This window comes from Pollicipes pollicipes, unplaced genomic scaffold (assembly GCF_011947565.3).
Source record: "Pollicipes pollicipes isolate AB1234 unplaced genomic scaffold, Ppol_2.1 Scaffold_4295;HRSCAF=5057_pilon_pilon_pilon, whole genome shotgun sequence".
Taxonomy (NCBI): domain Eukaryota; kingdom Metazoa; phylum Arthropoda; class Thecostraca; order Pollicipedomorpha; family Pollicipedidae; genus Pollicipes; species Pollicipes pollicipes.
The window spans coordinates 27,135,127-27,162,670 of NW_023596461.1; the positions used below are offsets into that span (position 1 = coordinate 27,135,127).

The 27,544-nt window shown below is 50.1% G+C and overlaps 1 protein-coding gene across 1 annotated transcript in view; it reads left to right on the plus strand.

Moving 5' to 3' along the window:
- Window positions 1-3,428: 3,428 nt before the first annotated feature.
- Window positions 3,429-27,544, plus strand: part of LOC119097376 (muscle M-line assembly protein unc-89) — a gene marked incomplete at its 5' end in the record, with an annotated part of 44,035 nt that continues 19,919 nt past the window's right edge. The window contains 9 exon segments of the mRNA XM_037220421.1: window positions 3,429-3,446; window positions 4,767-4,896; window positions 6,523-6,669; window positions 8,660-8,806; window positions 10,424-10,551; window positions 12,843-13,015; window positions 13,457-13,569; window positions 13,740-13,916; window positions 19,512-19,623. Coding sequence (XP_037076316.1) covers window positions 3,429-3,446; window positions 4,767-4,896; window positions 6,523-6,669; window positions 8,660-8,806; window positions 10,424-10,551; window positions 12,843-13,015; window positions 13,457-13,569; window positions 13,740-13,916; window positions 19,512-19,623 — 1,145 coding nt within the window.

Here is a 27,544-nt window from a genome sequence, read left to right on the forward strand (position 1 = left end):
AGGTTGGTGCATGCTCATCTCCGCCTGTCAACGTTGTGTTTATCATGCGTTTGTGTATGTGTGTTTGTGGGTGTTTGTGAGCTATAGCTCATAGGAACACACACACACACATATATATATATATATATATACATATATATATATATATATATATTATATATATATATATATATATATATATACTTCCATGATGTTTATTTTGTTCGTCGTCACAAGATGATCTTGGCTAGCTATTTACGCTGTCGTCGGCCACCTCTGTGTCGGATAAAGATAAGGTTAAAACGCGGTCGCTTTGTGCTGCCCGCTCCAACCCAAGACAAAATCAACAGTCTCTTTATTCTAACCATTCGCCTTATGAGAGTCAACTTTGCGCAACGAGCTCATTGCGCCTTGACATGGCAAATACCGCCATACATCATTGGTGTCCTACTTCTGCAAGAGTGCACGCGTACTTCGTGTGCTACCATACGCCATTAACGACTTTCGCAGTGCTGAAACATTTAAGTCTTGAGTGCTTACAGCAGTAATGGTCACTCTTCGTTTATAAAGGACTCAAAAGCCCACAGCCTTTGGCGTCGTGATTTATCGTAATGCACCGCACATGAAACTGCTCGTAAATCAGTCATAAATTCTGGTCTCCTTGCTAGAACGTGGAATCTTATAAGCAAAAGATTATCGACCACCAACATAATATTTAAGGCAGCATTTTTACCTCGCCTGATCAAATTAATATGATAATGCTCTTCTTCTACGCGTGCGTCGTGCTGAGATGAGCATCTCATTACCCAGAAGCATCGTACTTTGGACGATCTTTCCTTTTGTCCAAACATGGTTGGCGCTTACTAGAAGGCCAGCGTTAGCATATGTACCGTTTTTGCTGTGGCTGTGTGGTCCGTGGGGGCGTTACGTGCATTGAATCAAATGAAAAGAACAATGCAACAACCTAACAGAGCAATCCAAGAAGAGGATCGATTTTTTCCTCTGTGGCCGGCGATAACATGCCCAGCTGTTTATCCCGGTGGGTGCGACGTCTGCGGCGTATATGCCAGCGAGCTTGGGCGTTATTAGGGAAAGCCTCTCGGAACACCGAGGTAGGGCGGCGCAGAGAGAGGCAAGGGTGGAGTAGGGTGGAGGATGAGTAGTAGGCCTTCCTCCTTCATTTTATTATTTTTTATTTCATTCTATTTTCGATTTTATTAATTATTATATAATTACATACCTGCCCCCGAAAAGCTGGTGTGCGTCATGCAAAATTGCAAGCATCTGGTCAGTGGTGTCAGAGTGTCACGGTTGCACAACCGCTCCTTCATGCGAGTCATGCTTCAAAAGCTACCTACTTAGAACATTCAGAACAAGCCATGTCAGGCATCAGCCAACGCTCAGAACAGGAATATATATATATATATATATATATATATATATATATATGTAACAGAAATAACTTATCGATATAAGTAGTGGAACCCATGGATGTGTAGCTGAGGCACACATCCATCGGCTCCATCACATACAACATTGAAAACACGCAGTTTTGAGGCGTTTTTGTCATGCAAAATTCGTTACAAATTCGACATCATTACATGCAAGCAATATGCACAAATGCACCTGCTTACATATATATGAAGCAGCAAAACCTTGACCACAAGAACAGCAGCCCCTATCAATTGCATAATTGTCAACGCTTCGATAAGTTGTGTATCATCATTAAGGCAAGGGTACGAAGGTACAATGATATATAAGTACCTTTAACCGACATTGCCATACACCGGACGGTCACAGTTCGCAAAGTTGAACACGATCTCTGTGCGCGCAAACAGGAGATGACAGGAAACTAGAAATAGACCAAGCACGCCATGTCTGGTAAATGCTGTTGAAAGTTGTTGGACTTTATATTGGTGTCCTGTACGCAATCATTTTGGTCTGGGAGCTAGAGATACAGACCCCCATTCTCGCGCACAGCGACTGCGCACGCTGTTTGTAATACACTAGCAGGAGTGGGCCACTCAGGACCTTAGAGAAGTGCGGTTGTGTTCGGGGGGCTGACATGAAGACGTTTACCCTGCAGATAAACGCCGACTGTAAAACCAAAGTAAATATCATGGTTTATATGCAAGCAATACGTTATGTGTTATACGTTACAATTGCATTAAAACATGCCGCACCCTTTTAGAAATTACCTTTCAAATGTAGCACACACGCTCTTCCCCCCTCTCTCTCTCTCCCTCTCTCTCTCTCTCTCTCTCTCTCTCTCTCTCTCTCTCTCTCTCTCTCTCTTCTCTCTCTCTCTCTCTCTCTCTCTCTCTCTCTCTCTCTCTCTCTCTCTCTCATATGTGTGTGTGTGTGTGTGTGTGTGTGTGTGTGTGTGTGTGTGTGGTGTGTGTGTGTGGTGTGTGTGTGTGTGTGTGGTGTGTGTGTGTGTGTGTTGTGTGTGTTTGGTGTGTGTGTGTGGTGTGTGTGTGTGGTGTGTGGTGTGTGTGTGTGGTGTGGTGTGTGTGTGGTGTGTGTGTGTGTGTGTGTGGTGTGTGTATGTGTGTGTGTGTGGTATTCGTATATTTGGGCGAGTTATCTTCTTTTAAGCGTGTGCCATTAAATGCCAAGGAGTTCTGGACCTTAGCATGCTCTACTGTCAATTCATTTTTATGTTTCTCATCAACTTTGTATGTCGGGTTGACGCCCAGAGAAGACAGGATATTTCTCTAATGTGGGTAAATAATCTTCATAACCTTTCACCCCTTGCGCTGGAGCTAATACGTGCAAGGTGACCTTTCACTAGACGAAAGACGTCATCTCGCTCCGTTTGATTCCCAACTGTTGTGGGCAGATATCGTTTAAACAGAAGTCTGATCCGGAGCCTCCGAGTGTTTTACGAACGCTACGAGATGTGTCCTGCCTCCAGCACGACAAGGTGAGACCTGGGAATACTTATACTTCACATAACTCGTCAGTACCGTATGCAACATACCACGCATGTCCTTATATGGCAAGCTTGCATTTACGTATGCGAATTAAAGGCTGCCACCTCTCTCCTGGAAGACTCTAGTATCTTAAGATGACTAGAAAATTCTGCTATTTCTGTCTCAATCGCCTTATCTAAAAAAGTCTATAACACTTGATTTAACTTTGCATTGCCTACGTTGTAATAACTACAATATAACTACCACCGCAATGGCACAATCACAGAGAACGAGTGTGTGTTAAATTAGTTACAATTTGGACGGACATTTTTCTAAGCCCATTTACTAAGGACCTGTCTTCTTCTTCGATGTCTGCTGTGTCCAGCATGGGTTAACCGACTTTTTCCATCCGTTGTCAGTGCTCGGCGGCTGTGAAAGTTTACGACTGACTTGTTTCAGGCCGATTCAACATCCAGTTCAGTGGCTCACCACTCCCAACGGTTCACTGGTACAAGAATAAGGAGAAGGTTGCAGCTGGACGACAGGTGCCAGGTCAGAAGCATCTCAACTCCGACCCGATCAGATCGGCCTACAGCGGTCATCAGCTGTCTAAATGACATCATGGGGTGGCTATCTCGCGACATATGTTCAGATAGGTGGTAAGATAGCGAGCGAAGGAGCGGAAAGACGGCTGCACGAGGGACAAAAAGATGAAACAGGCAGCCACAGCCACAGAGCAAAATCGTAAGAATGCGAGAAGGCGAGAAGACCAAGGGCTTAAAAGAGTCACAGGTTAGCAGAGCATAAGAGAGGGAATGCTGCATTCGCAAACGTTGGTATCACATGCACTCGCATATCCAGACTTTATTTTCATTTTATGTACCCAGCTCACAACACTAACGGTAGCCTCCCAATTTCTGGACATATTTCAAAAGGCATACTGAGGTCCAAATTACGCTGTCAACGCTCCGTAACAGCACTACATTTCTTCCTTTCTCGGTAACCCCAGGGTGTATCCTGAGTTCACAAAAAGTGCAATTGTCCCGACCATCGTCGTCATGATGACGGCAGAATCTGGTGAAGGCCGTCGCCGGTTGTTACGGATCAGAGCTCCCACTTTTGAGCTATTTTAACCCGCATATCGCGAACCCACGGACTTAAAGGTGGCACTTCTACTGGTATGAATGACATTAGAACACGTGAATGTTTGTGATTGGCACAGCAGCGGCAAGAGCCAGTTGCCGAGGAGCGCAATGGTTGAAGTTTGAAACAATCCATCAGTTATAACCATGCGATATTCCACTTCCCAGAGCCAAAGCGTGCTTCGAAAAGAGCCACTGTACTTAACGTTAAAGGGAAGAAATCAAAGCCATAGGATCACGTTGCGTTGAACTCGCGGCATAATTACTTCATCTGGACCTATCTTATTCTCTGAAAAGTGTTTCAAGCTATCTTTGAGTTTGTTACACAAGCTTTTTGACAGCTTTATGTGTTGCAAATACAACGAAACACACATTTTGGAAAAACAGGACAAATTAAATGTTTTACCTTCATGGTGAAGGCAGGGAGTCTAATGAGATATCCCCTGCAGGAGCGACTACTTCAAATAAAAGTTCTGAGCTTTTCAGACGGATTGCGAGAAAACTGGTGTTTCCCGATCAAATCAGATGCGTGTAATCAAACAATAGTACAGAAAAATGGACAAAATGTGCGACGATAGGTGGCATACTCACTATAATGACGATTGGACTAAGAAATACTTGCCCGGCAGATAGGACTCCACATGCAGCTACTTAAGGGATTTATCCCATTCTCCGCTCTTTCGGATCTATGAACTCAGATGTGAACCAGTGAGGACGGAACCTGCCGCAGATCGTGACGTTGGGTGAGAGATCCTCCCTGCTGCTGCACCCCGCCCTGCTGGAGGACAACGGCGCCGTCTCCTGTGAGCTCATCAATCCGCTGGGTGCCGTCACCTCCTCCGCTCGGCTTCAGGTGGAAGGTGAGCCCAGTCGGCTTCCCACATCTTGAACCAGGCTGATGTGGGCACTTACAGCGCGTGGCAGAGTTAAGCAGGATGGCAGACGTCTAACGGGCCGTTCCAGCACAGCGATGCATCCGAGAGTTGGCCATTCGTTCTGCCTTGCGAAGAGATGTAGGCGTCTGCTTGCAGGCTGGACAAGTCATCGCTCCCCGGCGAAGCAGGCTACTTTCATGGAGTGGGTAGAACTGCGACCGAGGACAAAACGCACGGGTTGCTGTAGACAGACTTGGCCTGCAAGCTGCTCAGCATGATATATAACGGGTTCCCCCCCCAGCGCGGAGGACGGCTTTGTCATCCGTGCTGCTCTGCACATCACTGTTGTGGGACATACAACCCGAGTCTTAGCGAGGAGAACAGCATCGTTCCTAGTACTGTTCTACACATCACTGCTGTGGGACATACAACAACAAAGCCTTTACATAGTTTCCATTTTGCGTGGTGAAAAGGAATGAGGTGTAACTGGCTGAGAGCCCTGCGGACGCGGGAAACTGTGCGGGCAAATATGTGGCTCCGTCATACTAGCAACGCATGTCGCAAACGGACTAAAGACATCAGATCACAAAGAAATCACCTCTTATTATTATCACACATTTACATTGATAAGCAACATCATGCTGATGCCATGGGTCAGTGATATGATGAGTGATGCCATGCGATGCCATGGGTGTGCGGTGAAATATGCGTCCATTAACGCGTGTCAAACCCGTGAGAAAGCCCAGGACAAAGCTGCCATACCGGTGTAAGCCGACTGCGGGCCTGTCACCAGCGCACTGGTCACTGAACGCGGTCCAACGATCCTACCAGCAGTACATTATTTACACTGCTTGGAGCCGGAGCCTTGCAGAGCATGCTATGCGCAGATTAGTTCGCAAAAGTGGCGCAGTTAGTGTTGACATATTTGCTTGGTAGAAACGTTTATGCCTGACGTTCTCTTCAAGGCCGCTCCTGCTAGTGACGCGTTAAATAAAATGCGGACACAGTGAGCTCAAGTTTTCGTTAAATCCGCGGCATGTGCCGCAGTTTTCAACAAGTTTTCTTCCATATTACTGTTAAGTGGATGCTTAACAAGGTTTGCCAATGTGAGCGGGACGTAGGTTGTGAGGAAAGACGAGACAAGTCAGGGCCTCCCAAGTGTTTTCTAGGAGGTCTTGTTCATCTCACATTTAGTTTTGATTTGACGGTTCTGATGGTCATAGCAGTGTGGTAAGCTATCGTAGGATGGATATGTAAGGTGCCTTGCTTCTTGTTTTTTTTAGGGCAGATTTTCTGTACCTTTTGGAGAAACGCTCTGTCAACGATGCTTTCAAGGTGACCGGTTTAAGCATTGTCTAAATGACCTTGTTGTGACCATGACCTAAATTGGGATCTGATATCGATTTAATTGACATCAAACAAAAAGCACAAATTTGAGGTGATCTCTTGCTTTTCTTTGGGACCCATCCCCATATCCTGCATTGCCACTACATTTCACCAGGTATAAATTCTGCATTAGCGCCACATCGCCATGATGCACGAGCACATACACCGTGACGGGTATGTTCGACGTAACGGCCGGCTGGCAGCAGCGCTACCGTGTCCCCGCAGCCCCGCCCTACCTGCGGCCGTCAGAGGCGGTCGAGAGGGGCCTGACCTTCGCCCAGGATGAGGTGATCCGGGTGTCGATCCCGTACTCGGCGCACCCCACGCCCACCTTCACGTGGCTGCACGGCGACGAGGAGCTCACGCCAGAAGGTGGGTCCGACGCTCCGACGAGGAGCTCACGCCAGAAGGTGGGTCCGACGCTCCGACAAGGAGCTCACGCCAGAAGGTGGGTCCGACGCGCCGACAAGGAGCTCACGCCAGAAGGTGGGTCCGACGCGCCGACAAGGAGCTCACGCCAGAAGGTGGGTGCGACGCTCCGACGAGGAGCTCACGCCAGAAGGTGGGTCCGACGCGCCGACGAGGAACTCACGCCAGAAGGTGGGTCCGACGCGCCGACGAGGAGCTCACGCCAGAAGGTGGGTCCGACGCGCCGACGAGGAGCTCACGCCAGAAGGTGGGTTCGACGCGCCGACGAGGAGCTCACGCCAGAAGGTGGGTCCGACGCTCCGACGAGGAGCTCACGCCAGAAGGTGGGTCCGACGCGCCGACGAGGAGCTCACGCCAGAAGGTGGGTCCGACGCTCCGACGAGGAGCTCACGCCAGAAGGTGGGTCCGACGCGCCGACGAGGAGCTCACGCCAGAAGATGGGTCCGACGTGCCGACGAGTGCGCAAGTGAGCGTGCGCGACAGGTGGCTGCGGGACGTGGGCTCGGTCCTGATTTTTTGTTGTTATTTTAGTCAGATATGTTTGCCATTGTTGTATTATTTGATATGAATATGTTTGAAATTGTTCTATCAATTAAATGTTGCATTTAAATTATGGATTTAATATTGCATTGCATTTTTTGGTTGCATAATGCATTGAATTTAATATGTGAATATTATGTGAACATTGTATTTGAATTTGTAACTGTATATGTTGTGGCGCAGACACCACCAAAATTTCAAAGCGCAATTAGCTATGTTTTCATTTAGTGCCTCGCAGCCTTTGTCTGGCTTTTAATCCCGCGGGTTGCCCATTACATAAGGCGATTTCCTCCACACACTTCCGTAGCATCCCTGGAGACGAGGTCCCCCGGACTTCCGTACTTGTTTTCAGCAGAACCCCCACCTCCGCAGCTGGGGTAAACAAAGCCTGCGGCGTCACGTGAATATTGTTCTCGTTTCGCCTCTCCATTACTTTGCAGCAGCCATAGCCTAGGTTTTTTATGTCGACTCCTACTCCAACGAGTACCTCTGGAATGCGAGTTTCGGTGGGGTTCCTGCGTGCTTTGGTGCGCCGCCGGCTTAAACAGCCTCGTCGTTATCGTGTGCTGGGGCCGGTTGGGGCCGTGGGTGGAGAACTGTAACGAATTGTATCGACTGACGGCGCCTGGCCGACCTGTTTTGCGTCACGTCTCTCGCGACACAGGCTCGCCGCGCGCCTCTCGGGTGCACCCGGTCTCGTCGAAAACACACGGGTCTCACTGGTGGGTCAGCCCGTGACGACCTGCTCACACCGGTTACCAGCGTCGCAGCTGAATGTTTCGCCACGCCTAACCAGCCATCGTTCGGCCTACGTTGGCACCCGCAGCTTAAGCGACTATTTGTCACGATTTTGCCTGCGTTCTGATGCACCATTGTACGATGGCAGCAAATACCTGCAACCCCACGGAAGGGCAACAATGGATGCAGCGTAATTTTTCATCATCTATTCATTTGTCATTTGACCTTTTAAGCCGCTTCAGAAACCACTGGGCAAATTTGCCGGCCTTGTATATCGACCCGGATATTGGCTAGCTTCCTGCGATTGTCCCACCCTTTGTCCTATTACGTGGCTCCCTGAAATAATTTATCGTTTTTTACCTGATTTACCATTCTCTGGCCAACGTTGCTCACATGGGGCCAAAGCCGTCAGCGCCTGACCAAGCCCGCTGGTGTGGTTAAAGCTGACAGCATCTAGGCTTACCTACCAACATCTGGCCAAAGCGACCACCATCTAACGTAGCTTAGCGACGTCCGACATCTGTCAGCGGCTGAGCCGACATGGCCCCGCCTGCCGTGGACCGTCAGCCCCTTCAGTACCGCTCCCCCCCCCCCCCATCGCTGCCCGCTGCCCCGCCCAGCCTTCTCACCGGGTCGCGGTGCGCGCCCACCTCAGGGGACGACCGCGTGGCCACCTCCTGGTCGGAGTCGGAGGCAACACTGCGAATCTCCGACGCGCGGCCGGCGGACGGCGGCCAATACACGCTGAGTGCCGTCAGCGAGACCGGCGGCGACGTGGTCGTCTTCCACATCGCCATCCGAGGTCAGGACTGGGAACAAGGGCGGAGCCACGGATGGTGACAAGGGTACATCCCTACCCCGCGCAGTACATTCCCTGTGCAGCATTGTGTCTCTGGCTAATTTGCGCTAGTTGGCAGAAAACATGAAGAGACGTATGAGAGCTACAGTTAGGCTATCCAGGTGACCAAGACCGGCAACTTCGACGCGCCAGGTATGAAAACGAAGAAGGAAGAAGCTGTAGGCTGGTTGCGCGACTAGGCCCCGGGATTGGTGGCAGAATTAGCTCGCACAACACAGGAACTCGACATTCGGCTGGTTGATTTGGGCGGGGAGTGAAAAATTGCTGGGAAGTTGTCTTTCACCAGCTGCCGACTTCTGTCCAACAAAGATCAAATGCACTAAAACAGGTTGTTTACTCGGCTTACAGCACTAGCAAAGCCGAACCATGCTTTAACCGGAGGTGTTCAACTACGGACACACGATGTTTTTCACACTAGAACACACGGCATACCAAAGGAGTGATCAAGCACCCACTATCGCTTACATGTGTTTTCATGGCTGGGCACACTTACATCAACCTCATTTGAAGGGCTGGAAATCGTCCATGAATGCATAACAAGATACAAGCAAGTAAGACATCCTGCTGCGCTTTCCAGACCATACTGTCCTCGCCGCGCACTTTTAGCGGCACACCCAACTTCAGTCACAGAACCTCAGCTGTACCACATTGGCACCGCGGCCGAAATGAAACAACCATATAAATATAAGTTTTTAGTGCATTTACTAAGAACATCATGCATGTAGGTGAGGCAGTATTTAAAGCCTTCTTGGTTAAACTCTCTAGCAGTTTCTTTCTCCCCGCCTGAATCAACCAGCCGAGTTTACAGCGAACGACGTGTTAAAACCGTTTCTATGTTGCGCGAGTTAATTATGCTACCAATGTTGGGCCTAACTGCGCAACCAGCCCAGAGCTCATACTTGGCGTGTCGAAGTTACCGATTTTGGTTACCTAGATGACGCAACTGTAGCTCTCACACGATTTTCCATATGTTTTCTATTAACTATCACAAATGTTAATACATCTATCTTACCACACTTCTGGCTATTCCACAAGGAATAAAGCTATGCACACTGTCTTAACCACATAAATGGAATAAAAAAGCAAGCCAATTCCGAGAAGTAAGTGCTAGGGGGTATTACTGAAGCAGAAAAGCAAGGCTTTGGATACTTTGCCAATTGAATAATGTGTCTTTCCTTTGTACTTTTCGTGAAGCTCCCGGCTGCTTGTGAGGGCCGTTGATCCGTATAGATGCTTGGACCAAAATATACTTGACTCACCACAACCACCCGAGACTGAAATGGTTGCTTAGAAACTGCACGTGCTTGTTCTTGTATAATTATGATTATGATTAAGCCTGCTTGGATTAAATGCATGACGATGGCAGTTGTTGGCTAAGCCCCTTTAACTACTTTGATGCTTGGGAGCATACGATACGAATCGTCGATGCTAATTTAAGATCCTTTGAGGTGAACGTCCACCAACTCTCAGCTCGCAAATGCCTAACTGTAGGTCTTTTGCGATTATGTACCAATTAGGCTTACGCTTTGATCACGACCGCACAGCTGCCGCCTGTTCCAGGTGTTCCTGGACCGCCTGGCAAGCCTGAAGTACGCCATCTATCGTCGAAATGTCTAACTTTGGAGTGGGCTCCGTCGGATTACGACGGTGGCGCCAAGGTCACAAAGTACCTGGTTGAGTACTTCAGAGTGAGTAGCGACTTTCTTGATCGAGTGTGAAACTTTTGAACAGCCCGTCATGAGCAGATGTGCTCGTTCCGTAACATGTCTGTAAATTGCCGAAGTGCTGAAGTTATGAGCTGTTCACAGCAGCGCTCTCAGCTTAGGGTCAGAGGGAGCTCTTATCTTCACCCGGCGCTCGAAGCACGCAAGTTGACGAGCAATCTAAGTCGGTCCCATAATTCAGCAACGGGTTTCCAACGTTATAAACGGGCTTGCCTGGATGCCATTGGGTGCCCTGGCCGCTTTAAAAATGGGCGGCTACCGGGGTGGCACCACCGCGTGGACCGGATGGGCAGCCACCTCTTCATCGTCAGACGGGTTGACCAGCTCCCCCCCCCCATTATAATTAGGCAGGGTGGGCAGCCACCCTCACTATTGTGAGATAGAGTGGATGGACTTTTTTAACTTTCTGACCAGCCTAAAATTTTAAGAGGTCCCACGACTGTCATGAAAAGTCTAATGTGCATGGTCAAGCAACATTAAGAGGAGTTCGAGGGTTGGGTAAGCCCAAAGTGGTAACGGTATGAAATGTTTTTGTTTTAAATGGAATCATGGTTATGTCCCTTTTATGGAGCGCTAGCGACCAAGTTGGCCATGTAAGTGCTCAGGACCCATGATGCAACCGGGATTTGAACCCGGATCTTATACGTTGAATTCCAAGGCGGTAACCACTTGGCCATTACACGCTCTCATATGGCAGGAGCAACGGGCAAATATTTTGGGAAAATGATTGGTATAGACATGAGTATGGGTAGAGCGCTTACACAATTGTGGGTAGCCTTTTCAAGAAATACAGCACAACCTAACTGCTTGCTCGTATTTTAATGATAATTGACTACACTCACAACACTTTTATAATGCCCAACGCAAGCGATTAAGTTTAGGTATGCACCTTTTTAAAGCTCGCCCTCCATTCGCAACATGAGTCCTAACTAAATGAAATCGGGTGCGTAGCGGTTGAGTGTATCTGGCTACGAATGAGTAACCGATTGTATGGGTAGAGCCCTATGGGTAAACGGGTGTATCGGGTAAGGGAAATCTTACCCATGATAACCTCTAGCGGCCATGGTGTTGTCAGGACATCCGGGCGTGTCCAACACCGTGATGACGCCATGATCGGGAGGAGATGCCGGTTTCGAAGGAGTGTGTATAGTGGGGAGTGGTCGCGGCACAGCGGAGCCTCTCTCGTCAGTGGGAGAGACCTGAATGATGTGATGATCTTACCTGAGGGAGAGCCGAAATGCGGTAGAATACTGATATCATGACGGGAAGGATGCGCGTCCTTTCACTGTTGGCGGCTTAGCCATGCGAACAAGATGAATAGATTCAGACTCTGGTATAGAAGGACATGCCCTCTTCCGTCCAACAGGATGTCCCGTTGATATCCAAAGAGGCCCTTTAACCAATTGAGCCCCTTTCAGGGCAAATGTCCTCCATGAATACCGATCTTGCCACTCAGAGAAGTTCATGATCCCATACCTGTCCATGAAAAGGACATAATACGTCACGCGTCATAAAACACAATTTTCGTAATGTTGCATAAGTAAAATAAACCCTAAGGAGGCCCTGGGCCACGCGGATGTCACTTATTCGACGAAGGCGCCCACGAATTCAATGTATGCATACTGACCGCAAAAATGACAATGTCTACTCAGCGCCCACCAACGGCTCAGTTCCTGGCGTCGCTCCCGGCTGCTACCAAAGTGTCACTGCAGGTCAGATCTGGTTACTAAGCATAAAGTACAGGTGGTAAAACAAGTATAACTGCAAGTCTGCTCGATTTTTGCCACTGTGGAAGTAATTAGTAGGTATTTCAACTAACATAGGAAAGCAGTCTGATCATACAGCGTCTTGTTGAACACGCTTAATTTTTTCGTTTAGCAAAATATGTTTTTTCTGTCAAAGTAAAGCTTTTTGCCCGGCTATTTACCGGTGTCGGCACCAGTCAGACGCCGCCCGCTCAGAGCTGGTGTCCTCAGGTCAGGCCAACACCAGTCAGACGCTGCCCGCTCAGAGCTGGTGTCCTCAGGCCAGACCGACACCAGTCAGACGCTGCCCGCTCAGAGCTGGTGTCCTCAGGCCAGACCGACACCAGTCAAACGCCGCCCGCTCAGAGCTGGTGTCCTCAGGCCAGACCGACACCAGTCAGACGCCGCCCGCTCAGAGCTGGTGTCCTCAGGCCAGGCCGACGCCGGCGCGGGGCCGGCACCAAGCCTGCAGATCTCACGCGTGGACCCTCCCGCTGTCTGTGCCAACAGACCGGCTGGGACGTGTGGCTGAAGGCTGTGACCTCGCGCAGTCGGACGGCGCAGGTGTTTGACCTGATGGTCGGCTCAGAGGTCAGGTTCCGCGTCCGGTCGGAGAACTCGCACGGCCTCGGTCAGCCGGGGCCCGAGAGCGAGCCGTGCGTCGTGCCGGAGCCCACCGACGGGTGAGGACGGCGCGCCGCCGCGACGGCCGCCCCGCGTCATCAACGCGGCGGCGCGCGGCGCAAAGCGTGTGGCTTTTGTACTGAAAACTCTCCTGATTGTATGAAGCGCTGTGATGACGACGTTAATGGCATTTTTATGTGCAATATGCCCATATGCGGTTTTTACACATTGTCTGTTCGTGCGGTGTGCCACTCGCCGACTTTTACACCTTTGAAGGCCAGTAGATGCCAAGTGGCTTCAAACGCGAATACAAACATTATTTAAATGCGAAACTTTTTATCTCACCTGCACAAGAAACATTAGATCTACACAGTGGTAGATATGTTTATTATAACACCATTATATTTGTGTGTCATTTCTTGCATAACGTATTTGCTCTTGTTCGTGAGTTGTTGACGGATGATGCCTGCATGATTAATCAGCTTGTTCTTCGCACCCAGGGAGGATGATTTGACTTTTGAACAATATAGCATGAAGTCTTCAATAAGTGAACCTGAACTGGACCTTGAAAATCTGACTCCAAGTCGGAAAAAATCGCGGCGTGATGATTTTGGTAAGAATGGCTGGTGCATTTTAAACCCACCGCGCCATTTTGTTCTCCCCTTTCTCCTTTTTCTCACTTCGTCTTTCTTCTCTCCTTTGCCAGGGGCTTTGCCGCGCCAAACAGTTCTATTATGTGACATCACCCCTCGGAATTTTCCACTGACTTGATCTCTATTGCAGCTGCTGACATGCCCTCGGACCGGCCCTCCACACGCGACACCACCGACCGGCCGGTGCGGCCTGCCGTGACGTCAGAGGGGGGTCGTGGCGCTCGACCCCGGTCACCGTCCGCCGGCAGGGAGGCCGCCGGCCGGCCGCGCGGCATCAGTCCCTTCTACCAGGAAGCCAGTGACCAAAGTGAGTCTCGCCGGACGCCAGTTCAGCACAGCACAGCACAGCACAGCACAGCACAGCACAGAGGGCGGACGAAATGACCGCTGAACCAGGTGAAGACGTTTTTGCGACATAAACTTTGTTGACACAAAACTAACAAAACAAAGACGATAACACAACTTTAGTGAGTCGGTCTATTTCACCTGATTACCATTGAGACTTGATCGGTGACTTGGAACCAGCGAAGCGATAACAGATGTGAGATGCCGGTTGCTATCATGTGAGTGATACCAAGACACACAGCTGATAAATCCAGACCGTCTCGTCAACCGATACTACAGGGCTTGATCGACGCCTTAAAAATCCGGCATTGAGAATCATTCAAAAGACGGCGGTTTTGGTCTCAAAGAAGAGCCGTTTTGTAGAACACTTCAAGGCAACTCAACTGCTGGTGCGAGCGTCAGTTGGTAACAATCGATCGCCTTTCACTGGCGTTGGAGACGACACTGTTCCATTTGCGAAACCCTACATCATCAATGTGTATCTAAAACACACATAATCACAAACCCATGTACTCAAACTGAACAAAGAACAAGTCGGTTTAAGTTTCGTACCACTCGTTTGCATGATTTCAAATATATGACATGTAAATCTAAACTTAATGGCTTTCGCTGAAAGCTGGCGTTTAGCTGCGTCTAATGGGGTTAATTATAAACCTAGAAACGCGGAAGTTGTAAATAATTGCGGGATCTCACTGGGAGCAATCAGCTATTCTTTTTAACGTGAGGCACAACCAATCTAAATTTGGCAGCGACAGGGCGTTACATTGACTCCTCTTCATCCCTTCGTATCATGAAACGTTGAATCCGTGGAAAGGTGAATACCTGCGGAGATGGATGCCCTCGTTTGCGAATGCCTCCATTTCATATATTCCTTCATTGATCTGGACGGAGGTAATTATCTTTATTTCAGTAACTTCAAGTGCAAAAGAAAATTGGATCTCATCGGTCAAATGGACCAAAATCGTTCTATTATTCAGAGAGGAGACTCTCAACAACAGTGCGAGTTTCGTCAGCCCGTTGTCCCTACCCCGAGCAAGGCTGACTGTGCTCCTGCCCCGAGAAAGGCTTGCTGTGCCCCTGCCCCGATTCACAGGTTAGATCAGCCAACATCAGACTGTTGTGCGGTCCTCGTCACAGGGACTAAAACAAACAGCATGAAGGCGCTTTGCCTGAACGCACTAGTCCACGGGGCGTAGACGATCTGCCAAGGCTGACGAGCAAAGAGTGTGCGGAGATTATATGTAATCACTTGGTGGACAGAATATTTCAAAATTGTTATTTTGTGATTACTTATGCACTAAGAAATGCTTTCTTCCAGTCATACAACAAAACGCTCACGTTTCATGCAGCCTGGTCATTTCGATGGAAGTACGCAAGCATGGAACATGTGGATCATAAGTGTTGTGACCCACTGGCCGACAAAATTGAAAATTTCCAATTTGGATGCTGGTATTCCACAAGTACCGTTACTTCCCCATATCAAAGTATAAAACAGTTTTATGAACTATATTCGCTATACAAGACGCAAACGAGCCGGCGCGCTGAAAGTTTGTGTTTCGTGATCCCGGTTTAAACAAAGGTGTTTCGTTTTTCGGCTGTCTTGACACAAACACCTTTCCCAATCCCGATCAAAATATAGAGAGCTTCATTCGACTGGACATAGGCGATTTACCAAAACTAAACAAGTATGGGACATATGCGTCATTAACGTCATGGCCCACGTTACAAAAAATTCAAAATTGTCCATGGCTTTTCAAAATTGCTCAAAATGCTTGACAAGTGAAAATGGACCCTTTCGCATTGAGATCGCAATGGGACGTGAAATGGGACTCAAGAAAGCGTGAGACGTGTGACTCATGAACATTGTAACCCACGGGTCACCAAATTTTTTTATTGTTCAATAGGTAACACCGATAGTTGTAGCTTATCAGCAGCGAAACAAACTGACAGTATTTAACTTAATTAACATGCAGGCCAAAACACTCATAATTCACTTGCTTAATATTTATCGGTCTTCGATAAATCTACTACGTTGCGTCGAATTGGGTACTTTTTCCTTTTTAGTCACGGGCACTTGTTTTGAGTGTCTCAACATTTTGGCCTATCCCTTTTGCATGGCCTTGCCACTTATTTGCTCTGTATTTTGTGCAGTCTGTTTTCTCTTGCTTGTGGGCGCCGTAGCGCATTAAATTGAACCAAACGTAGTATAATCCAGCCGAACCGTTTGGCCGTAATATATGCCCTCATTTATGCATCTTAAGTTCCAACTTTCGAAATTGAAAATTGCTTAAACTTACAAAGATATTTACATTCTTTTATGTCACCTTTTCCTTTTTTATTGACGAATACCTGCTGCACAGGCACATGCACCTCACAACCTCCGCTTGAAGCGTTCGAAAGACGTGATCAGGCTGAGTGGCTGGAGAAGCAAAGCTGCGGGCAGATTTCGCTGTTTGCTGAGTGACTGAGACATTTTACGATCACTGATGGGAATTCCGCCCCCCCCCTCTCCCCCCGTTCATCTAACATGCTACAACGATTCCATCTTTACACTGACGACATCCGCATGCTTGGCCGCGCCATGTGCCCATACAGCCGTCCCGCCGGGTCAGCGGTGGCTACCGATTGCCGCGACGTCCCCGAACCTGCGGGCGCTCCGCCGCGCCTCACCTGCACAGGCCTCTCACCTGCGCCATCAGGTCGCAGACGACCCCCGGCCAAAGACGTCACTGCCAGTCTGCCTCCGCCGCCGCGGTAATGGAGCTCGACTTCCCCTCCCCGCTGGCGATGTTGGTGTTGGCGGCTCGCGAGGTCGCAATGACACGCATCGTGCATCATGGGCGCCCCACGGCCCTGACGGCTCCCTACGGCGACAGATGCGACGCTTTCACATCGCATAAATACAAGCTGAACTCGATTGTGCTTTGGACCACACGAAAAGAGAAAGGCACGGGACCATCCTGACGCGTAGTAATATGATATTTGTGCTTGGTTTTAACTGCTTAGCGCTGGCCGGTTGAAACCCTTAGTTCGGGTGGGGAGTCAATGTGACCCACTGATATTTCAAAAACTAAAATAGTTAGAGATACCAAAGACGCAGAGTAAATTAGCTTGCACGTGAATGCACTTGTGTCAAAATTTGAGCTCTTAGATCATGACCATGAGGTCGGATGAGGATAAATAGGGTCAAACTCCAGTTTGGTGTCTCAAGTGCGCCCAGACGTCCTCATGCAACCGGCGTGAAGCTAAAACCTGCTCTGAGCAAAAGTTCAGTGAGTTCAGTGACCTAGAAAGACAGTAGTATTCGCCTTATTCCTCGGAAAAACCTCAGAAATATGCCTTTATCGAAGCAAAAGCAGAAGATCTTGGCCTTCTGCTTTTGCTTCGGTAAAGACATGTTGCTGAGATATCAACCAAACTATATCTCCATTCTCCTGGTTTTTCCCAGGAATAAGGCTAATACTACTGTCCCACCTATGTGAATAATGTTCATCGTTAATGCACTGAACAACTTACTGAGTTTAGTGACCTTATGCTCTTTGTAAGGTCAATGTTACAATATACCCACGAGATTGCTTCCATTTTGCATTTCGAATAAGCGTCCGGGATTACGCTAGGTAGCATGTTCCCAGGAAAAATATGCTGACCTCGGTAATTTTAGGTCAGTGACTTACTTTTACCTTTGAAAAGTAAATGGATTATGTCTGTTGCGGTCCCTATCATCAGGAATTCGAAATGAGGACCAGAAACTACCCCATAAAACGGAGCTCTCGAGTAAAAAAGCAGGTTAGTTTTTACTTCGTTTTGGCTTTGGTACTTTTCCCTAACTCAATGGAATTGGTTGTAATTATAAATTTAATTATTTTATGCCTTTCAAACCATCTCAGATATGTGTGACCTCGTCTAACACTCCGTTGTTGCATCATATTCTACGATTTCCTAGAAATGTCCTTCGCTGATAGCCATGGCCTGACTTCAGTCTACCATGAGTCAGCGACCTTAACAGGTATATGTAACTGTTTTACGTCAAAAGATCCGCTATTTAATTACACATTGCTGTACAAAGAAGCACCGCTCGGAAATAATCCTGGGAAACCTTCGGGGGTCAATTTTAACCCCCACCAGAGCGCATGTTAAAAAAACACATGGCACGAATCCGTGATATCTCCTTTAAACTTATGAAAAATAACCTGAAGTAAGTAGGAAGCACATCTCCGTTTTCGTTATTTTTTAAGTTGTATGTTTTTTATTGTAGAGCGTCTAAACTACGCTATCACATCTCTGGGCCCCACTGCTATCATGTATCATGTGTTATGATTTGCTGGCGGGCAAGCTGGGCATGGTTCGACCGATAGCCTGTCTTGCTGGCTGTTGGCCCGCCCATTGTGGGGTCATGCCAAAAAGTCAAGTGTGGGCCACGCGTCACATCTTTAATCAACATAGTCCGAACACATCATGCGCAGATTTTTCGTGCTAATAAGATACTATTTCTTTGTTTGAAAGATAGTTTGTGTGCAATACCAACGTAGAAGCGTGGCATGCATGCAAAATTGACTGAATGAGTCAAACATTGTCATTGTAACATTCCAAGACATCTTACCCTCGCTTGGGACATTTCTTTGTCCACGACTTCGCCAAAGACGCTTTCAGTCCGACAATTGCCTCAGGATGTAATCACTTTATTGGTGGAATTCGACGGGATAACGAGAAGCTTGCTTTTTCATCTTCTAACAAATGCTAACTTACTTTTACAACGTAAATGATGACATCATAGTACAGTTGACTTTACAGCAGTTTCACAACAAAGGACTTTACAAAGCTTGCTAGGACGTTGTGCAATTATGATGCCAACATCAGTACCAACAAAATGCTCCAGCTATTCCTAAGTGGGAATGCATCATTTGCAACGTTTTTTATCAGTGCAGGGACGAGGCCAGGACGAGCAGTAAAGTGAGTACGAAACAAAACAGCAGCTTCCAAACAACAGACGGTTATTCTCAGCTATCCTGGCCCATAAGGAGTCTGGACTATTTAGTCAGCCTACTTGAATGGGTTCAAAGGCTATTTCAGCCAGTTGCACGTTTACACCATTCCCTACGGGCTGCGAGATTTCCCCCAATCTGCCACTGGTGGGTAGGTGTAAAGGAGAGTTGGAAGACTGGAAAGCAGAACCTCTAGCTAACTGAGCTATCGGGACGGATTCATGACTCTGACTTGAGCTCTGAGCATCAGAACGAACTCCGAACGTTGGCGTGGTTGAGACACTGCCATAAGAGGATCAAAACGATCCGGCTGCATGTTTATTTCATCTAAATTGCATTCGCATCAGTCCACTGTCCGCGCTAAGCCGTTTGCCGTTATGTCATATTTTCTGAACAATAAATGCCTGTATGGTGAGTTTTTGTTGTATCAAAACGCTGCAAAGCACAGCCTTGAGATAAAATGACCCAGCGCATCCAATGCTTTCTTCTTGTCTGCCCTTGTTCGACTTTGACCCAAATACAAATTCTACATTTTTGTGTCACCACCGTAGCCCACAACTCCCGGCATCTTTCAGAGGCGACCGAGCCGCCGCTTCTGACGGTATCTCAGGAACCGATTGTCGGCTACACGGGGGAGACGACCATCATCACCGTGGGCCTCGAGGGCGCCATCACCTCTCTGACCTGGTGAGTTCCACCCATCTGGTGCATGCAGTGCTGACTCGCCTGACGCCTCCCAACGACGGCGACCGAAGATTTCCTCAAACCGCTCAGCCAGGAGTAGAGGTTATTGATAACGTGCTCGATGTCATAGCATCCACGCAACCGAAGCAAACTAAGATTATCCACTGTACTATTGCTGCTTCGCGCTTTTCTTAGATAGGTCCGTTCTTCTGATAACTTTCACTTCATAAGCGCCGACACCCATTGATAACACATTCAAGTACGTTTTATTGCTCATTTAAAATACCACTTTTGAAAAGTAACCGGTCCAAATACTGCTGGGTGCTGGTATGGCAATACCCACTTTCACTGGAATGAAAAAGTCCAGCTTAATAAAAAGCATGGCAAAAGGCGGTGGGAAATATTTTAACACGCGCCCAAGTGGTCGGTTAGATACCATTCGCTCGGGTGGGGGTCAACTTGATGCCCCCAGATCCCCAGATTTTAGGAACTAAGAGGGCCAGAAACACCAAATTCACAGGGTATGTTCAACTGTACATGAATTCACTTAGATCGAAGTTGAAAATTTCTAGGTTATGAACTTCGGGTCAAATAAGATCAAACAAGGTCAAATTCCAGGTTAGTCTTCAAGGGACCCCTATAACCTAGAGAACCTAGACAACTGCTCGAAGCAAGAGGCCACATGCTCATTTAAGGTCAGTGACCTTGTTTGACCTTTTGGAGGCGAAAGGGACCAACGCCATAGTTCAATCAATCAATCAAAGCTGCTTTGAGTTTTGCATTTGAATAAGCGACGAAGATTACGCTAGGCAGTATGTTCCTAAAAGCAAAATGTTAACCTCTGTCGTCATAGATAAATGATCTATTTGGACCTTTAAAAAGTCCATCAAAGGTGAATAATGCAAGTCTTGTTATCAATCAGTTCAAAATGACCACCAAAAACTATCCCATACAGCAAGCCCTAGAGTAATAAAACATGTTGGTCTGACCCTGATCTGACCTTCATATCTGACCCTAGGTCGAGGTAATTTGTTCATTCAGTTGTTGTGTTGCCTAATAAAGTATCTCAAACATGCATGGCTTCGTCTAACACTCAGCTGCTGCATCAGACTGAATGATTCCCTAGAAATTTCCCTCGCTGGAACCATGGCCTAACTTTGACCTGCCATAAGTCAGCGACTGTACAAAGTATATCTAAATGTTTGATGCCAAATGACGTGCTATTTCATTATCTACAGCCTTGCCGCATTTGGCGCGGCTGAGCCGCACCGTTTAGAAACTATTCCCGAAAAACCTTTGGGGGGTCAATTTAAACCCCACCCGAGCGCGTGTTAAAAGAGATCCGTCCTCCGTCGATTTGCATTGCTGTTGGGTGGGCTATTGCTGAACCCCAACACTGCTGTTGGGTGGGCTGTTGCTGAACCCCAACATTGCTGTTGGGTGGGCTGTTGCTGAACCCCAACATTGCTGTTGGGTGGGCTGTTGCTGAACCCCAACATTGCTGTTGGGTGGGCTGTTGCTGAACCCCAACACTGCTGTTGGGTGGGCTGTTGCTGAACCTCAACTTGACGGATATGGTAATTCTAATGCACTCAAATCGTACAAAAATCCGCCGCCAGTGGGAGGAAGACAGCCAGCCAGTCATGATCACGATACGACTGTTTTCGTGAGAACAGACCGCTTATGGGCATGCCACTCAGCGCCTGCCGGACGCGGGGTGTGCTTAACACGGTCGGCTGGCGTCAGTTCACAAAGGCCTGGCGAGCCGCCAGCTGACAACTGTAGGCCAAATTCTTTGAGCGTCACTTTCAGGATCAATCCCAGCACAGGCGCCCCTGGCGGCTCGGATGGCTGGCACTCTCTCATACGTCAGACAGGCTGCCGGCTCGCCGTGCGAGGCAGACGCGGCCCCCAGTCCACACGGTCTCTCGCCTCTCGCGCCGTCCGTGCCCACCCGGCCACCGCTGCGTACCACCTTCGGGCGACGCGAGCACGCCGCCATCCATGGCCTGAGTGCGACCTTTCCCTGCCGGGCGATCAGTCGGTCGCCTATTTATACCAGGCACGGCGACGGCCGGCGCCGCCTTTCCGTCGGCGCGGAATCGCCGCCAGTTCCGGCGCGCCGGCGGCGAGCGTGACGCGGCTGGCGGCGCGGCGCGGTGCGGCAAGCATGGCCAGTGGTCTGGCCAGCGTGGCCGGCGGTGAGGCGGCGGTGTGGTGAAAGGCGGGGCGGCCGCCATGAGCAAGCTGTGCCGGTGCTGCTGCGGACCCCGCCGACGCAAGCGGTGAGGGACGAGGCCGCTGCCGGGTGGGCAGGCGGCGAGGCAGGGGGCCCTGCGGGTTTGGCCGCAGTGGACAGGCGGCGAGGTAGGGAGCTCTGTGGGGATGGCAGCGGTGGACAGGCGGCGAGGCAGGGGGCTCTGTGGGAATGGCAGCGGTGGACAGGCGGCGAGGTAGGGGGCTCTGTGGGATGGCAGCGGTGGACAGGCGGCGAGGTAGGGAGCTCTGTGGGAATGGCAGCGGTGGACAGGCGGCGAGGCAGGGGCTCTGTGGGAATGGCAGCGGTGGACAGGCGGCGAGGTAGGGGGCTCTGTGGGGATGGCAGCGGTGGACAGGCGGCGAGGCAGGGGGCCCTGTGGGGATGGCAGCGGTGGACAGGCGGCAAGGTACGGGGCTGTGGGGATGACAGCGGTGGACAGGCGGCGAGGCAGGGGGCTCTGTGGGATGGCAGCGGTGGACAGGCGGCGAGGCAGGGGGCTCTGTGGGATGGCAGCGGTGGACAGGCGGCGAGGTAGGCTATGCGGAGAGGCGTAAACGTCGATGGATAAAGGATGCGCACGTGGATGCGGTGCTTTATAGCCGTGAGCTCAATGCTTTCGATGTGACTCAATTGCATGGGGTTAACGCTGGTATGTGTGCGGTTTGTGGCCATAAGTATTCTGCAGACTTGGCGCGACGCAGCGATTTTCAGTCCAAGGTCCACAGGTCAATAAAGATGGATTTCATGCTGGGATGCCGCCTCCAGTCCCTCGACCTTTGTCTAATGCGCTAGCTTGGATACGAAGGCTTGGTGGTGAGCACCTCATGCCAATAGATCGTCTACCTTTATCTGTTTTACTTGAAAACTTATCAGTTGTTCGCATGCTCTCGGCACCACAGCTAAACGTTCTATCAACCGTCGACCGTCAAGTGATGCTATTCCATTATGCTAAGTGAGATAGATGAGCGTGCATTGCTACCAGTCATCACTGGAGTGACCTGCAGCTATCCGTCACCGACGACGGATAGCATGGCATCTGTAGTCCGCTCAGTTCATTCAGCTCAGATCCGGCAATGCGGGCGGGTTCAGTGCACTGCGTACGGGCGTTGCCAGAGGGAGCTCCACCAGGCCATGTCTCGTGCCCCCCCCGTCCCCCTCTGCCTTCACCCGTTAGCCAAGAGGTTGTGCTTGATAAGGAAGGATTTCGCAAATGTGGTCCACATTCACTGGGTTTGGGGATAACTCTTGACATTTGGCCCCGCCCTGAGGGCAATTTTGGCTTCGTGCCTGACGCTGCGTGATGCTGGGTCCGAAATAGCGGTCAGATTTCCATCCGTTGCGATAATAAACAGGAGTCCCGCGGCGGCCGCGTCTGCCTGGTGCACCCCCACCGCTGGGTGCTTGGTGTGCGACGAGGAATGGCATGCTGTAAAACATCATCCCTGTTCGGTCCTTAGAAACCACTGACAACTCATGAGGCATTTCCACTTGATGTGCCACGTACGGATATGTGTACGGTCGTCTTTGGTTGCTTAAAGTCGAAGATGTTTCAGTTCCCTTCAAGAGCACTTACCATTGCGTATGGACTAAATTGCTTGAAATTACGCGTTAGTGCTGCCAGCTTATGATACAACATCAGTACAGTAATGGCTAACGTGGCCGCCTAGTCTGTCACAAAGTTCAAACTGATGACGTGAGAGTGGAGTGTGTACAGTTCCAGTGTTGTGTACAGTGCTTGTGCCCTTGTGTCGAGGGCACAAGCGCTCTCCTGTTGATACCCAGCAGCCGCGTCGCAAAAAGTCCTGGCCAGTGCCACAAACAGACGCGACGCCAAAAGATCGGGACGTGGACGAGTGGCGGTCTTCACCCGCCGGAGCGGACGGCAACCTGCGCAGTGCCAACCGTCATCCGGCTGGCAGCAACAGCGCCGGCATATCTGGAGGCCCTGATAGGCGGCTGCGGGCTCACGCTCGTCCGGCGGCTGGAGGGCGGGGCGCTTCCTCGGGGCGGGGCACCCGTGCTTCCACGCTGTCTACATCTCATGCTGTGTGCTTTTGATCGGTGAGGTCAGAGAGTTAGCCGTCTTACCTCCGGTGGTTCTCGTCTTCCTGGACAGTGAGTCTGCTGCCTCTCGGCCTCTTGGGGACCGACTCATGACTCACAGCACCTTCTCGAGTCATCGAATCTCCCGCTGACTGCTCGCAGACAGCATGGCGTCGCCAGTCGGTCTGTGCCGAGGTCAAAGCAGGTTCGAATCACTCGCCGCGGTCGAAGGAGGCGTGAGAGTTCTCGGAATCAGACCGGCCTGCGGATCAAACGGAGCTCAATCGGCACGTGCGAAAACCTATCCGGCCCGGCGGAGCCATCTGGCGGAGACCGGTGCAACTATGTTGGCGTCATCCATGTGATTTCGCCGGCGCGATCCCCAGCCGGATTGAGGGGGGGGGGGGGGGAGTTTCGTCACTGGCATCAACAGAGGTGCGGGCCAACACAAACGGCTGCTGCAGGGGTGGGGGGGGGGGAGGGGCATGGCATGGGCGGCTAGATGTGGGGGTGTTTGTTCCTTCATGTCGCCGACCGAACGTCACGCGACGCGGCCACACAGAGATTCCTTACCAACTAGATCATACTTCTGGTCCTTCTCTTCATTTACCGCTTCGTCCTAAATCTACATGTGACGCCCGGCCTGACCGAGAGCATGCCGCGAGCGTCAGCAAGGTGTTGGCTTGCCGGCCACCTTGGCGGGGATCCCGCCCGGGCGTCCGCAGAAGCCCCGAAGGCGAGTTCCTGAGCAGGAACAAGGCTTCGGTAGCGGCGGTCGCACACGACGGCCTTATTCACGAAGGCTTGAAGTGGTCATTGCTGGCAAAAACGTTCTAACCCAACAAAACGAAACCGACATACGACAGGAATGTCAATGAGACGTGATGATGCTTTACGAACAAGCGATTCTGGTTTTCAGGAATGCCTAAATGACACGTCCACTGGAAAGAGCCTGTACATACCATGCCCTTCCCCTTCCTGATTTGTTCATCAGGTCAGATGTTTGGTTGTTACCATGACGCCGAAGTTGTCTGTACTTCCTTCCTGCTCCATTCTGAAATAATCACTAATTCTTCCCGTGAATTTTGCGTAGGCATACAACATTGTGCTTTTCTCAAGACTGCACAATTTTTAGTATCTAAATTTGTTGGGCTTAGGCTGCATATGCTCCATCCGAGTTCAGGTTATTGACAAGAGTGCAGGTGGGCAAAATAAATGCCAATTACAGGCGTGTGCCGACCCGAACGATCATATTGCTGATTACCACGAAAGCGATGCAAAGAGGCCCACAGTCATTATCTCACCATCTGGCGCTCTTACACGCCCATCTGTCTCTCACCCAGCTCCCTATGTCAGGCAACACAACGGCATGATATCATGCGCACGGCGCATCCCACAGCTCAAAACAATCCTTGCCGTCTGAGAAGGTCGCGAAGTGCCATGAGCTTTGATACGGATTCGGCAAGGTGATTGATTTACCGTAACTGTCAACTGAATTTGCTAACACATTGACGAATTACTTCCGGCCGCTTCTCGCGCCACAAAATTCACGTTACTGGATTGAGATCTGAGAGAGGCAGTGTGTATTTTTTGTTTCGTCTGTTCACACCCAGCACGGGCCGGGCATGCGGGAGAAAGCACGAGCTACAGCTAATTGGGCACGGCGAGCCAACCGACCCACATTCCACCGGACCGGTCGGCAACGGAATAGCATACCACCATCCGTTTTCAGTTGCCGCGTCAAATTTGTTATTCTAACAGTTTACATCGCTCCCAGACAAAACCCACACCACCTTTGTTGTCGCCCGTGTCGGCCGCCGAGCCGCCCACTTGAGCGGGACAAATGACGCCCCTCCCCGCGGCCGTGCCGCCGCCGCCGGCAGCTCCGCCGACCGCCGCGAGATGTCGCAAAGTCGACCGCGCGCGCCCAAGGCGCGGTTCTGGGGCGATCCTGACTCATCCCCGGCGGACTTGGCGCGGCCGGCGGGGAATTTGGCCGCGCCGGCCGCGGCATACCGGTGCAGCGGCAGGCATGCATCAGCCGAGCGTGTGTATCAGCTGCGACAGCCGCCAGAGAGGTGTCGCGACGCGCGGCCCGCTCGCGGCCGCTCTCGGCGCGTGAATACTGATGACGTCACCGGCGGACACGGGTTCTGTGATGACGTCACCAGCGGGCACGAGTCCTGTGATGACGTCACCAGCGGACACGAGTACTGGGACGGCGTCACCAGCGGACACGACTTTTGGGATGACGTCACCAGCGGACGCGAGTTCGGCGGTTCGGTGCCGTGCCGGGTGGCTACCTGCTCTCCGCTGCTTTTTCGGCTTTTCCTGCGAAGTTCAGATGCGCGGCGGCGTCTCCCGGTAATCTCTGATACCAGACGTGCTGAGCTGGCTGATCAGCTGACTCAGCGCTGAACCGCCCACCTGGTAAGGGGCCCGAGTAAAAGCTTGCAGCTGCTTGAATTGGAGCGATTAGATTGCTGATAAATGTAATTACTCTCGGCAGCCGTGGTGGCTCTCACAACCCTGCTGCAGTCACGCTCAATTTCCCACCAGCCGACCCTCTCGGGGGGGGGGGGGGGGGGCGGGGGGAGATACCACATCGCCCGGGTCTCACAGTCTCCTTTTTTGGTTTGGATTGTCTTTGCACAGTATAGCAGCTGGTTTGGCTGCACTTTATTCATGGTCAGCCATAATACAAAAGAACAAACCAGAGCTCAGTTTTGACATTGTGTAAGATCGACTTGTAGTAAGTCTCGAACCGAGAGGTTCCGTGCCGTTCATTTGTGACAACTACTCGTGAGCCATTGTGACTTAATTGCGGATCCCGCGTTGTGTCTTGGGATGGCGGCAAACTTCCGAACGTGGCGCAATGGGGCGGAAATCGAAGCAGGATGTAAAAATCCGCATTATTTTTTTTAGTCTGGGTTGGGACCGTGGCACATCACTTATGCTCTGTAATGTATCTGAACTGTGTATTTTAGTGTGTCTGGCGTCTGCACTGCCCGCATTTGTTTTTTATTTATGACGTGTACTTAAGCAAATTTAGAGAACTATTCAGCAGCTACGAGGCGCCAGTTTGCCATAAAAGCTCACTGATTTTGGAAATATATTACGTTCCTTTCACAAATATTCTTCCATTTTCCACTCCTTTTCAGTCGGATGTAATCGTGTTTTAAGTACAGCCATGTTCTAGCTAAATAAAGGGTAAAGTCGCACACGATATCGACCAAGACCATCTGCTACCTTCTATCTGTCTTATCATTATTATTGCACTGCCTATCACCCGCCTGCGACGCATGACAGTTGTATTAACCTTTCAGTTTAGCCATGTTTGACGATGCAGTGAATAATTTCAGAAACAATTATGTCCAGTATTGAAGTTCACTTCACAAACATTCCATGACTGAACTGTAATGCTGTGGATAGTGAGGGATCGTTGGCTATATTGTCATAATCACTCTACCCGTCCCGGAGAGTCATGAAACACCATGGTGCACTGACTATCGAATATCAAAAAGTGTCACGTAGGTTCTGGGGTTGCTTCCTGATGACATTAATCTCGGCAAATCTCAGTGTCCGCAATCTACAGTGCCTCTCATAAACCTCTTGTGAGTC